Source organism: Lygodium microphyllum, chromosome 23 (genome assembly GCF_053477565.2).
Source record: "Lygodium microphyllum isolate KBCC chromosome 23, Lygodium_microphyllum_v1.1.10, whole genome shotgun sequence".
NCBI lineage: Eukaryota > Viridiplantae > Streptophyta > Polypodiopsida > Schizaeales > Lygodiaceae > Lygodium > Lygodium microphyllum.
Genome location: NC_141157.1, coordinates 114,668,376 through 114,682,273, shown reverse-complemented (window position 1 = coordinate 114,682,273; position 13,898 = coordinate 114,668,376). Strand labels below are relative to the sequence as shown.

The 13,898-nt window shown below is 42.2% G+C and overlaps 1 protein-coding gene across 1 annotated transcript; it reads right to left on the bottom strand.

The window, feature by feature from the left end:
- Positions 1-2,474: 2,474 nt before the first annotated feature.
- LOC148016650 (pentatricopeptide repeat-containing protein At4g33990-like) lies at positions 2,475-13,368 on the bottom strand. The gene is made up of 5 exons (XM_087663912.1): positions 12,889-13,368; positions 11,487-11,620; positions 4,063-4,459; positions 2,774-2,845; positions 2,475-2,684 (listed from the first exon to the last, which is right to left on the bottom strand). Exons 1-5 carry the CDS (start codon positions 13,366-13,368, stop codon positions 2,475-2,477), a joined length of 1,293 nt encoding a protein of 430 aa, XP_087520038.1.
- Positions 13,369-13,898: the final 530 nt, after the last annotated feature.

Here is a 13,898-nt window from a genome sequence, read left to right as displayed (position 1 = left end):
GCCCCAATTAAAGACTCTATAGAATCGAGTAAATTTAAAAATAAAGAAGATATATGGAATCCCATTCTTTCAATTCCTCTTAGAAATGTTCATATATGTAATTTGCATGATGCAGAGATTAGAATAATTGACAAACTTCTCAAATTGCATCTCCACTATGCATACTCGATTAAGCCCTTGTTTATCGGATGAGTGTATTGACAAGTGTGAGGCATTACTCCCCAAAATGGGTTTTCATGGAGGTCAAGCTCACTTAAGAAAAGATCCAACACTTTCAAGAAAAACAAGAGATGTCTTGGTTGATGTCTCAATGTGAAGCTCAAAAGTTAGACACTTTTTAGGAAACTATACAGAAAAATAGGTGAGCATTGGAGAGAGTTGTGTGGAATAACAACAAACATTGCAAGCACACCACGACTTGAATTTCTAAGGATGGAGGTTTGGAGACACCTCGATGTCTTCCTAAAGCTCCTCAAGCAATAAAAGATAATTTTTCTTAAATAAACCCTTTTTTTTTCAATTTATAAATAACCCTTTTATATTACACCCTTCTATATATTAAAAAACTATAAAAATGGTATATTAAAAATACCTTATTTTGAACACACGTGATGCACACATATATTCATGAGTAACTTACCCGAGTTGCCAAAGCATAAGATGAGAGGGGGCCATAAAGTATCATGCTCTCTAGAAGTAGAGAAACTAGGACCATAACAAAAAATCCTAATTGTTGTTGTCTTCTCCAAAAACATCACCTTGTGTGCATTGTATTATAACCCAGAGAAACCAAGTAGCCTTCTAAGTTCCTTGATACATAATATAGGCTATGTTGCTTCCTCTAAGAAGGTGTTATGAAATACCAAGAAAACATGGGGATCAATCGTTGCTAAGTAATGGACGAGTACAACATCTTTGAACCAGCTCTCGACCCTTTCCCCCGTCCCAAGAAGTTATCAAAATCTTCAATCTCCAACTGCAAAAAAGATAAATGTCAAATAAATATTGAAATCAAACATATTAATGTATCTTACAAAATTGGACATAATAGTATCGATTGACTTTCATCATTCTCTAGCTTAGTTGGATTCCATATATTAATTGATGATTGTGCCTCATTGGTATCTTTCAATTGTTTAACAAACTCTGACTCCTCTCTTCCAAAATGGGAAATTCAAGTAAGTCTTGAAGGCGGTTAAACTCCTCATCAGTAATTCCATACTCTTTCTCAACATCCTTTGCCTTGTTGAAACGAGGAGAAAGGGCATCCCTTGCATCAATAAACTTGTCATCTGTAATTTCAATATCTAATTTAAGTAACTCTTCTTTCGATTTTGATGCCATGAGGCATATTCCACAGTGGATTCTGTAAAACTATTTGCCACGGCTCGTACACAAGGTGGATTCCTTATGTGAAAAGTTGACGGGGATGCCTATCCTTTTCAGGCATCACATTAATTTAATGTGCAACACTCCAAGATGTAGGCCTTATATCGATGTTAAAAGTGACGAAAATGTAAATAACAAAATTTTCCCCCGTCGTCGCAAAAAGCATCATTAATGGCGACGCAATAGAACAGTCGGTATCAACGTCGTTATCAGCATCGTTATTTGCATCGGTATCATTTTCGACGCTGATATACCGATGCAAATAATGACACTGATAACGACGCTCTGCAACACTAATAACGATGCGTGCAGTAAATTTGCGACGCTAATAGTGATGGTAACATGGATTTTTTTTTTGTGGCATGCATGTGTGCTTTATTTGGGCCATACAAAATAGTTTCTGCACTGTATACAATGCTCATGTAAACAAAAACAAAGTGTACTTAAATCATAGCACTGATACATGAAATTAATACATGATCGCATAATGAAAGTGACAGGTACAATCATGGCAAGATATCACTACTACATAGAAAATGTCTACACAGATCAGGGGACCAAAAAAGAAGGATGTGTGAGCTCCAGGGATCCAAGGGTGAGCTATACATCCTTGCCATCCGAAAGCTCATCCTGCAGCAAAGGAGCATCGAACGAAATATGCAAAAAAAGAAACAACTACACATCAGTCCACCATACAATAATGCATTCTAATTAAACATGGTAACTACGGTGTCGAAGGGTTTTCAAAAGAAAAGTCGCGTCTACAGAAGACCTTGATAAATTTCAAGATAAAAGATCAATCTAGCGAGTTCAGATTCAATTTGAAAGCTTAATTTCAGATAATATGAAACATGCAATCAGCTACATCTCATTAGGAGCATCTTCAATAAACGTCTTGACAAAGACAAAGACTCATATCAATGAATTTTTCATGTAGTCTGAATCCCTATGAAGCTTCTCTTGGAACTCTTTAAATCATTGACTCAACAAATCCTGTGGAACAATAAGCAGCCTTGATAGCAGAAAGAGAAAGCACATCTTCAATTGTAAGACCAAACTTTGTAGTCAAAGGCACTGAATTTGTCTTAAAACTCCACCTTGGACATCAAATTTAAAGCCTGCTTGGACTTCTCCCTGTGATTGTCCTTGTTTCCCGAGTACTTTGTAAGAGATTGGCAGTTAAAAAATCCTTTCACAAACACTTTGTTTAATGGAACCACAGCAGCCCCCAGAGGATCATCTGCTGTAAAGGTGTCTCTGTCAAACAGTTTAATATAAATTTCACTGAATGGAAGCTATGATGAATCACCAACAAGCTCAAAACATTCTGCTCCACTCCTAAAAACTGGAACTAGCCCTTCGTAGCCTTCCATCAATCCTTTACATGAGCATTCTGTCCTGTAAACAGAAATACGGGATGGACATGCCAAACACTGTTGAGATCCACTTGCTTGTGCTTCACCACCAAAGACACATAATCATGCAGACAGGCCCCTGGGATTTGGCCCACTCCAACCACCACAATTCTGATCATGCACCCACTTCACACGCTCACATCTGGCTCCATCGTACAAGATGGGAGCCTTCTGGGAGCTGCCAGCTTTGAAAATTTCGGCGAGGCAAGATTTCAAGCTGTGAACATGTCACATTTGGGGGGAAAAAAAAACACCCTGCACAGGAATCTCCCTGCAGAGAAATCAGATGGCTCTTCGAGAGGCTGCAGTAGGATTCTTCAAAGTTCCTCTACAGAGGAATCCGATGGCCCTATACAATGCACTCTGCGAAGCATTCAAATTGGATCCTTCAAAATCACTGCAACTTTGAAAGCACCTCTGCAGAAAAATCAATGGCTCCTCAGAAACTGCGACATAGAAATAGAATGGTTCCTCGAGGCACTGCAAGAAGACTCCTCAAACCGAAGCTGCAGAGCAATCAAAGGGCTCCTCGAAGGTCACAGAATCAAACCGATAAAGTTATAGCCAGGATATTCCTTTGCTGGAATAAATAATTTGGCCTCTTTAGCAACAGCCTTGAATCCAGATGGGGTTTATAAAAAAGATTTAACTTCGTGCATTCTCCAATAGCTTCACGTCTTTCAATGTCCAATTGCTCTCGCTTTCTTCCCTCTCTAGTGTTGACTCTGTGCCCCAGAGTACCGTCTTATCGATTGGGTAATGTTTTCCCTCCAGATGACGACCTTCGATTCCATTTTGGATACATTCAGCTCTTGAATGCCGTCGATGTTCCGAGGTCTGTCCCTCCTCTTCCCTGTTTTTCCTCAATTCTCTCTCTTGCCTACGACTTTTGCACTCTGTCTCTGCCTTCCAGCGCTTTCTCCCCCAATCCTCTCTCTTCCTCCTCGTCACTGTTTTTCCTCCAATCCTCTCCCGTGCCCCCAAATTGCAGAGCTTTTTCGTTGATTCCCCTTCTTCTCCAGCTATTTTTCTCCTTGATTCCCCCTGCGTTCTTTTCCTCTTTCCCCCAATTCAATCTCTCATCTTTTTTCGAATCTGCTTTTTCCCTCCCAAAATTAGCCTTTTGCTTTTCTTCCTTTTTTTAGACCCTCTGAATCCTCATCCAAAAATGTCGTATGCCAGATCCACCAGTCCCAGAAAAAATCCCCCAAGCTCCAAGTTCAGCGTATCCTGAAATGTATGCATTCCATGAGATTACATCATGAACTGGCAGCATGTCAAAGACACGGTGTGCTTCAGCAAGTAAGCCACTTCTGCCATACATGTCTACCAGTTTGTTTCCAACATAAAGCTCACTCTCCAATCCTTTTTGAGCTACTTTTGAATGTATCTTCTGACCTGTGTCCAGTGGTCCTACACTACCACATGCTTTCAAGCAAAGAACATAAGTTACAGCATCTACAGACACACCCCCTTGTTGCATAAGCTTGAAACATGTGAGCACTTCCTCACCAAAACCATGTTCGGAGTAGCCTGTAATGAGGGCAGTCCAAGAGACTGCATCACGAATGGGTAAGTTGTTGAAAACATGATGCGCTTCCGCAAGGGAGCCAAATTTCCCATACATATCCACAAGAGAGTTGCCCACCAGGGGGCTACAAGCGCCACATTTACCATAGATACTAATAAGTGTGCTATTAACAAAAGCTTCTGAAGTGAAGCCCTTCATGTGAGCATCTATACTCATACGCAGAGAATAAATGTAATCACAACAACTAAATATGTACAAAGTACCAAATCACATGCACAACTTTTGGGTGGTTTACACACCTCGAATGCGCAGCAATACGACATCCACCCTCTCAAATCCTGCGCATCCTCCGGATGGGCCAACTACCCATGATTGTTATCATCAAGATCTACAAACAGATCAATCTCTTCGTTATGCATTTCCGGTAGATCAACAAGATTATCTGTCATATCATCTGTCTCTTCCATTGGAGTTTCTTGTCGTTGCTCTTCTCTTGAAAATTCTTCCAATGCATAATCCTCATCATCTCTTTTCTTGAGAATCTTAATTCTTTTTCGAGCAATAGGCACTCTAAGCATTGTCCCATCCAATTCAGTCAGCTCATATGTTGCATTATCAAAGACATGTCTGACTATGTACGGCCCAAACCATCTTTTCACCATCTTCCGAAGTGCAGTATGCTGATTTTCAAGGCTGCTATCAAAGACCAATACCCAATCTCCCTCTTCTATTGCTCTTGGCCGTAAGCGATGCCTGCTGTCAAACCTGTCCTTATTTCTTAGTCTAGCAACCTTCAACTTGTTAATAGCTAGCTGAATATCCTCAGGTCTCCTCTCCAACTGTCGAATCTGAAGAGCTAAGAGCTCCCCTCTCATCAAATTCTCCTACCAAGGTAAAACTGACCAAGTCAAAGCACAAGTCTCAATCGGCATAACAGGTTTCTGACCATACATCAACTCTGTAGGCATATATCCTGTGGTAACACTATGAGTCGTACGATCAGCCCATAAAGCAAATGGTAAAAGTCTTGGCCATTCTCCAATCCGTCCTCTGCATGCTTTGGCTAATGCTTTCACTATCGGCGAATGCCCTCTTTCACTCTTCCCATTTCCCTCTGGATTATATGTTGTGGTTAGAGCCAACTTGATTCCTAGCTAAGAGAAAAACTCCCTAGCTTCATCTGCATCCAATTCACCACGATCCGCAGTGATCTTACCCACACAACCATACCTACAGAAAATTTCCTCCAATAAGAACTTACACACTGCACTAGTGGTCTTCGTTCTCAAAGATCTGCCCTCAACATGATTAGTAAGATCCTCTCTAGCCAAAACAATGTATCTCATCTGCCATAGACCCATAGGCATGGTAACCAAATCAACTACCCACTTATAATGAATGCATAGTGGATAGGTCGGATGAAGCTCATCTCGATGACGCACTACTGAATACATCTGGCAGTCTCTGCAAGTCTCAACAAAGTGAGAAACATCTCTATACATGCCTTTCCACCAATATTTCTCCTTGATTTTCTCATAAGTAGCCCATACTCCTCTATGACCAGCCCAAGGATTCTCATGAAACTCCCTCATCACCTATAACTGTGTCTCTCTATCGCAGACAACCCGCAAAGGTAATCCGCCTCTTTTCTTCGGATGCTTCCAAAGAAGTCCGTCCTTGAGAAAATAACCATAGGCTTTCCTTCTGATCTTCTTGAACTCTTCATCTGTCCATTCATCTCTTTTGCTTAGTGTACTAAGGTACCTACCAATCTGCAACCAATCTCCAACATAGAGCTCTTCTGTGAAAGCCACAATATCATAAACATGACAAACATGATCAACCATAGTGGCTGAAATTTCTGCATCATCCTCTTTTGCAAGTAGAGTCTCCTCATCATTATATCTGGCTCTAGACAACATATCTGCCACTGGATTATCCTTCCCTGCTATGTGTTTAAATTCCGGATTTAATGACTTAATGTATGCAATCCATCTCAACATAGCTATATCCGGAGTAGAGCAACTCGTGATCATACCAATCAATGGCAAACAATCTGTCTCTACCACAACTGAAGCTCCAATAAAGTACTCCTTGTCACATTTGAGAGCCGTGACAATCCCCAATAACTCCCTCTTGATTTGCAGATATCTCCTCTGTCTCTCGTTTAGGACTTTCGCCCCAAACCGAATAGCATACCTATTTCCATCTGCATCATCTTGACCCACAGCCCAACCTATGCCAATTGGACTAGTGTCAACTGTCAATACAATAGGCCTATCACAATTATAATCCGCTTTTCTGAGAGTAGGAGCATTCTGCAATAACTTCTTCAATTTTCGCATGGCTCTAGTGTGGCTCTCATCCCAATAGAATTTCTGCCCCTTTCGAATCAGCTGATACAAACAATCTGCTATGTGTGCAAAATGAGGTATCCAAATCATATAAAACACACAAGCACCAATGAATCTCCGTACCTCTGAAGTAGTAGAACAATACTCTGCAATCTTGCCTATAGCATTCACCTTATCAGGTGAGGGTTTCCTGCCATAATATCCACACATATGCCCAACAATGACAACCTCATTCACTCCAAAAATAGATTTTTGCCCTGAAAGTGTCAAGTTCACTTCTTCTAACCTGGCCAAAATCTTCTCACATGCTGAAATATGATCAGCCACAAAGTATCTGCATCCCTGCTCATTTAGGCTCTCATTCTTCTCTTCTTCTGCACACCCCTTAATGGGCACATCATCCAAGAAAGGCATAGTAAGCTGAGGTATGTAATCACGAAGGACCTTATGCATGGCATTCATCATATGCGCAACAGAGTTAGTGGCACCTTGAGGCAAGCTACACATCCTGACAAGCCCAATAGGAGTTCTCATGGTGGTTATGTCCCTGCTTTCCAAAGCCAGCTGAAACTGATCATATCCTGAATACAAATCACCCAAAGAATAGATGGCACGTCCAGCAAATGCCTCTGCAAACTCATCCACAACTGGACCTATACCAACATTCCTGATAGTAACTCTGTTCACTGGCTGCATGTCCTGAATAAATTGAAGAGTACCATTCTTCTTTGGAACTGTAAACCACCTGTTTGAGTATGGTGCAGATGAAGGCTCAAGGATTCCCATCCTGATTTTCTCATTTAATAAATCAATCAGCTTTGGCAAGTGTGCTTTAGGCACTGGAATAGGTCGGAGATTCCATGGAATATGAGGAATAGTAAAAATGACCATAGGAGCAACAATATCAGGATTCACACATCCAATCTCATGTGGCAAAAAAGCAAATCCCCTTCCATGACGCTCAAGCATATCCTGAAAGCATTACTTCTCTATGGGTAACAAGAAATCACCATTTCCAATTTTCAATTCAGCAAGTGTCTCTGCTGAAAATTTATGACCAATATACTTCGGATTCCTCAAAATTTGCTGTTTAGCAGCCCTCTCTATTTGTTGATCACTGTCAGGTGGAAGCGGTACAGCAACCGGCTTCACCTTCTTATCCACAGTTTTGTATTTCGTGTCAACCCTGGCTTCATTATGCTCTTCTGCATTACATAAACCTTGCTGTAAATCAGCAATTCTGCACTCCAATGGCTGAATATTCTCAGCCCTCTGCTCTATAGACTGCATAGAAACAGCCCCAAACTCTGAATGCTGAAATATTTCAGCAGTAAACTCTGTTGGCTGAAAATTTTCAGCCCTCTGTCTCTCTGAAAGCTGTTCATAACCAGCTGGAAACTCTGTTTGCTGAATTTCTTCAGCACTCAACACTCTTTGCTAAGTTACCTCAGCCTCTGACTCAATCTGTGACATAAAATCTGCAATTTCATAAAACATGTCCAGGGACTGCACTAATACATTACCATGACAATTCAGCATATCAGTTTTCAGCATATCTCCCATCTCTGTCATCGTATTTGCACAAATCACACTGTCATACATCCCATCTATGTGCTCATCATCCTCCAAAATTCCTGCATTTTTCAAATTTTTCTCCTTCCTGCATATATACTGCCTGGCAGCTCTAGGCAACCTAGAAGTCTTCTGATAACTCATTGAACTGTTTGCTGAAATCCCAACATAACCGGAGGAGAAAACACTGCTGCTGCCAGGAGGCGAGAACTCCAATCTCCTCTCCTCTGTACCACCGTCGTCTCGCGAAACGGCGGTACCTAATGAAAACCCGAATCCCTCACAGTGGGCAAAGGTGCATCCCTGAGAGTATCTCTGTTTCTAACATGATTCACACATACAGTCATAAACTGAACTGCTCTCATACCATCTTTACTACGAATCCGTGCATAAGCAGATCCATCATCCATGACCTTAGTTTCCATGCGCATCTCTGTAATGAATGGCTGACCAAGAATTATGGGATAAGAGCATGAATCTTGCACAAAGAAATGAAAATCCTCCTCTACATCACCAATAGAAACCTTGACACTAGGGCAAGCAGCATATAAATCACCTGCAGTGTTATTGGCGGCTCTCATACGCCACCCATGCTCTACATCCATAGGCCATCTGTTACTCTCATAAACTCCACGAACTATGAGATTAATCTCTGAACCATGATCAACCAATGCAACATAAGGCACCTGTTTCTCTCCAATCTTTACCATCGTCTCTGTAGTTGCCCTAGCCCAATGGCTCCGAGAAAAGTGACTACGCGGTATCAAAACAGGCTCATCAATTTCAGCATAATGCATAGGCTGAACCCTCTTCTCTACCTGCGGCAAAACAGAAGCATTATCAACCATAACCTCATCATCATCCTCATCCAACTCTCCAATCAAAACTCCCTGTGTATCAGTGGTAGCCAATGCATGTCTTTTCCTCTTCAGGACCTCCTGGAACTGATCCTGAAACTCTCTTTTTGAGATACCCAAAATCTCAGAAATAGTGAAAGTCACCTCACTGCCAAGTATCTTATCATTAAAGATTTTCTTCATATCTGTAATCGATCTGGCCCTGGTCTCGAAGACGGTCCTGCAGTAGGTGGAGTAACAAACTCACCCCCTCTAGTCTTCTTAGCTGCACTTGGATTTTCTTCATCCCTCTTACGCTTCTCCTCAACAAATACATCTGCACCATGAGATTTAGCCAAATAAGCATAAATAGAATACCTGTCAACAGGCGAGTCCCAACCTGTCTCTGATCTGATGCTAGAGCCTGCACTAGTCAAAACAGTTTGCTGAATTTTCCCCTTGTTTGCAGTCTCCATAGCATAAGTCCATAGCGCTGATTGAGTCTCTGATCCCTTCTCAATCTGTACTCCATATGCAGAAGCATCACCTCTAGCCGTCACATAAGAAGTACGCGCAGCCATGTCCTCCACTAACTTCTTCATTCCACCTTTACCAAAGTTGGTAGCAAGTGGAGCTCCAGTCTCAGTCAACCAAATCTTACCATCTTGCCCCCAATATACCAAATTCTGCCTCCTTGCATCCTGGAAAGAGTCACAATCCCTGCAATGCTGATGCTCCGTACTATCGCACCAAATACATCTCCGATCTCTCCTAGGAGCACTAGGAGCACTCCTAGGTGCAGTAGGAGCACTAGAAGAAGTAGTAGGCACAGTCGAAGCAAACTGCTCCTTCAACTTACCCACCAACTCCGCTTTGACTGACTCAAGTGTCAAATCTGTGATGCCTTTGATTATGTCGTCAAGAGAGGTAGGCACCGATGGAGCGGATGGTTTTGGAGCAGAAGGTGTAGGCATCGGTCGTGGAACAGGAGGAATAGGTGGAGTAGAAACAGTAGGCACTGGCATAGGCCAAGAAACTGGCTGAGGAGGAGAAGAAATAACAGGGATAGAAGTAGGCATAGGAGCTGATGATGGTGTAGGTGTCATGGAACCATTCTGTAGGCGAGTCTTCCATATCCTCCTCTTGGTCAAAGTCGAGACTGCATCCTGAGCATCCTGCCAATCAGTTTTAAGACCCATAGGCTTCGTACGATCTTCAAGAAGCTCACCCAATTCTTCTTGAAGAGCAGGATCTGCAGCTTGCAAGAAAAGTTCAACTTTTTCAACATTCAATGCTCTTTGTTCAATAGCATCAAGCTGACTATACCTCTCTTCGAATTCTCGAATCAACTCCGAAGCAGCAAGACCCTTGTTTGGCATGTAGACCCACTCTCGGAATGACCGCCGAGTAGCCATACCAAAGTCCTCAAGGAAGTATTCTTCTTTTAGAGCCTTCTTAAAATCTTGCCAATGTGTATTTTGAATAAAAAGATCAGTCACTTTTGTCCTCAAAGCAGGTGTGACAAGACGAAGGAAGTACTTACTCATAAGTCCAGCAGGAACTCCAAAAAATCCCATCTTGATCTCATATGTCTTCAAATATGCTGAAACATTACGCCCGTCAAATAGCTTCTTCTCACTCTCAACTGCTTCAATAGCCTTAGTCGCGCTGTTTGCATTCTCCTGCTCCGAATAGAGTTGCCTTTGCTGAGACAACTGCTGTTGATGCAATTGTTGTTGCTGCTGCATATACATTTGTGTTTGCTGATTTTGGAGCTGCATATACATGGACATATTCTGCAAAATCTGTTTTAGATCCTCCGTTGAAGTACTTGACGCAGCAGTCATAGATGGAGCTGAAGTAGACGCAGCTGGAATTGTAGAGGAAGCTGAAATAGAGGCTGAAGTATCTCCCATCCTGAAATTTCTGCGACGCTTTCACGTCGGGTTCACCAAAGATGTCGAAGGGTTTTCGAAAGCAAAGTCGCGTCTACAGAAGACCTTGATAAATTTCAAGATAAAAGATCAATCTAGCGAGTTCAGATTCAATTTGAAAGCTCAATTTCAGATAATATGAAACATGCAATCAGCTACATCTCATTAGGAGCATCTTCAATAAACGTCTTGACAAAGACAAAGACTCATATCAACGAATTTTTCATGTAGTCTGAATCCCTATGAAGCTTCTCTTGGAACTCTTTAAATCATTGACTCAACAAATCCTGTGGAACAATAAGCAGCCTTGATAGCAGAAAGAGAAAGCACATCTTCAATTGTAAGACCAAACTTTGTAGTCAAAGGCACTGAATTTGTCTTAAAACTCCACCTTGGACATCAAATTTAAAGCCTGCTTGGACTTCTCCCTGTGATTGTCCTTGTTTCCCGAGTACTTTGTAAGAGATTGGCAGTTAAAAAATCCTTTCACAAACACTTTGTTTAATGGAACCACAGCAGCCCCCAGAGGATCATCTGCTGTAAAGGTGTCTCTGTCAAACAGTTTAATATAAATTTCACTAAATGGAAGCTATGCTGAATCACCAACAAGCTCAAAACATTCTGCTCCACTCCTCAAAACTGGAACTAGCCCTTCGTAGCCTTCCATCAATCCTTTACATGAGCATTCTGTCCTGTAAACAGAAATACGGGATGGACATGCCAAACACTGTTGAGATCCACTTGCTTGTGCTTCACCACCAAAGACACATAATCATGCAGACAGGCCCCTGGGATTTGGCCCACTCCAACCACCACAATTCTGATCATGCACCCACTTCACACGCTCACATCTGGCTCCATCGTACAAGATGGGAGCCTTCTGGGAGCTGCCAGCTTTGAAAATTTCGGCGAGGCAAGATTTCAAGCTGTGAACATGTCACATTTGGGGGGGAAAAAAAAACACCCTGCACAGGAATCTCCCTGCAGAGAAATCAGATGGCTCTTCGAGAGGCTGCAGTAGGATTCTTCAAAGTTCCTCTACAGAGGAATCCGATGGCCCTATACAATGCACTCTGCGAAGCATTCAAATTGGATCCTTCAAAATCACTGCAACTTTGAAAGCACCTCTGCAGAAAAATCAATGGCTCCTCAGAAACTGCGACATAGAAATAGAATGGTTCCTCGAGGCACTGCAAGAAGACTCCTCAAACCGAAGCTGCAGAGCAATCAAAGGGCTCCTCGAAGGTCACAGAATCAAACCGATAAAGTTATAGCCAGGATATTCCTTTGCTGGAATAAATAATTTGGCCTCTTTAGCAACAGCCTTGAATCCAGATGGGGTTTATAAAAAAGATTTAACTTCGTGCATTCTCCAATAGCTTCACGTCTTTCAATGTCCAATTGCTCTCGCTTTCTTCCCTCTCTAGTGTTGACTCTGTGCCCCAGAGTACCGTCTTATCAATTGGGTAATGTTTTCCCTCCAGATGACGACCTTCGATTCCATTTTGGATACATTCAGCTCTTGAATGCCGTCGATGTTCCGAGGTCTGTCCCTCCTCTTCCCTGTTTTTCCTCAATTCTCTCTCTTGCCTACGACTTTTGCACTCTGTCTCTGCCTTCCAGCGCTTTCTCCCCCAATCCTCTCTCTTCCTCCTCGTCACTGTTTTTCCTCCAATCCTCTCCCGTGCCCCCAAATTGCAGAGCTTTTTCGTTGATTCCCCTTCCTCTCCAGCTATTTTTCTCCTTGATTCCCCCTGCGTTCTTTTCCTCTTTCCCCCAATTCAATCTCTCATCTTTTTTCGAATCTGCTTTTTTCCTCCCAAAATTAGCATTTTGCTTTTCTTCCTTTTTTTAGACCCTCTGAATCCTCATCCAAAAATGTCGTATGCCAGATCCACCAGTCCCAGAAAAAATCCCCCAAGCTCCAAGTTCAGCGTATCCTGAAATGTATGCATTCCATGAGATTACATCATGAACTGGCAGCATGTCAAAGACACGGTGTGCTTCAGCAAGTAAGCCACTTCTGCCATACATGTCTACCAGTTTGTTTCCAACATAAAGCTCACTCTCCAATCCTTTTTGAGCTACTTTTGAATGTATCTTCTGACCTGTGTCCAGTGGTCCTACACTACCACATGCTTTCAAGCAAAGAACATAAGTTACAGCATCTACAGACACACCCCCTTGTTGCATAAGCTTGAAACATGTGAGCACTTCCTCACCAAAACCATGTTCGGAGTAGCCTGTAATGAGGGCAGTCCAAGAGACTGCATCACGAATGGGTAAGTTGTTGAAAACATGATGCACTTCCGCAAGGGAGCCAAATTTCCTATACATATCCACAAGAGAGTTGCCCACCAGGGGGCTACAAGCGCCACATTTACCATAGATACTAATAAGTGTGCTATTAACAAAAGCTTCTGAAGTGAAGCCCTTCATGTGAGCATCTATACTCATACGCAGAGAATAAATGTAATCACAACAACTAAATATGTACAAAGTACCAAATCACATGCACAACTTTTGGGTGGTTTACACACCTCGAATGCGCAGCAATACGACAGCGGACAAGAAAGATGAGTGACTTATAGGGCCACCGCATCTATACAATCGGTCGATCAATGCAGTGAGATCGTGCCTCTCTGTATATCGAGTCTCAAAGGCCGGCCGGATCGCGATTTGTAATGGAGCGCTGCAAAGAAAACAAAATACTAACTATTAGAAACATGATTGGCAGTACAAAGAATATTGTAAAAAAATAAGCAAGAAAAACTTACAAAGTCCTCCAGATATGTCCTATGGCCACCACTCCCAAGATGATGGACCACTCCGACCTCTAGTCGTGCCCTCATCGCCTCACGCTACTG

Excerpts from the sequence above, each read along its gene's own strand:
- LOC148016650 (XM_087663912.1), bottom strand. The coding sequence starts at position 13,368 with ATGTATAGGAAATTTGGCTCCCTTGCGGAAGTGCATCATGTTTTCAAC. Across the intron at positions 11,621-12,888 it reads TTTGGATGAGGATTCAGAGG|CTTCCATTTAGTGAAATTTA; the intron begins GTCTAAAAAAAG and ends GATTCAGCATAG. Across the intron at positions 2,846-4,062 it reads ACATGCTGCCAGTTCATGAT|CACAAGCAAGTGGATCTCAA; the intron begins GTAATCTCATGG and ends TTGGTGGTGAAG.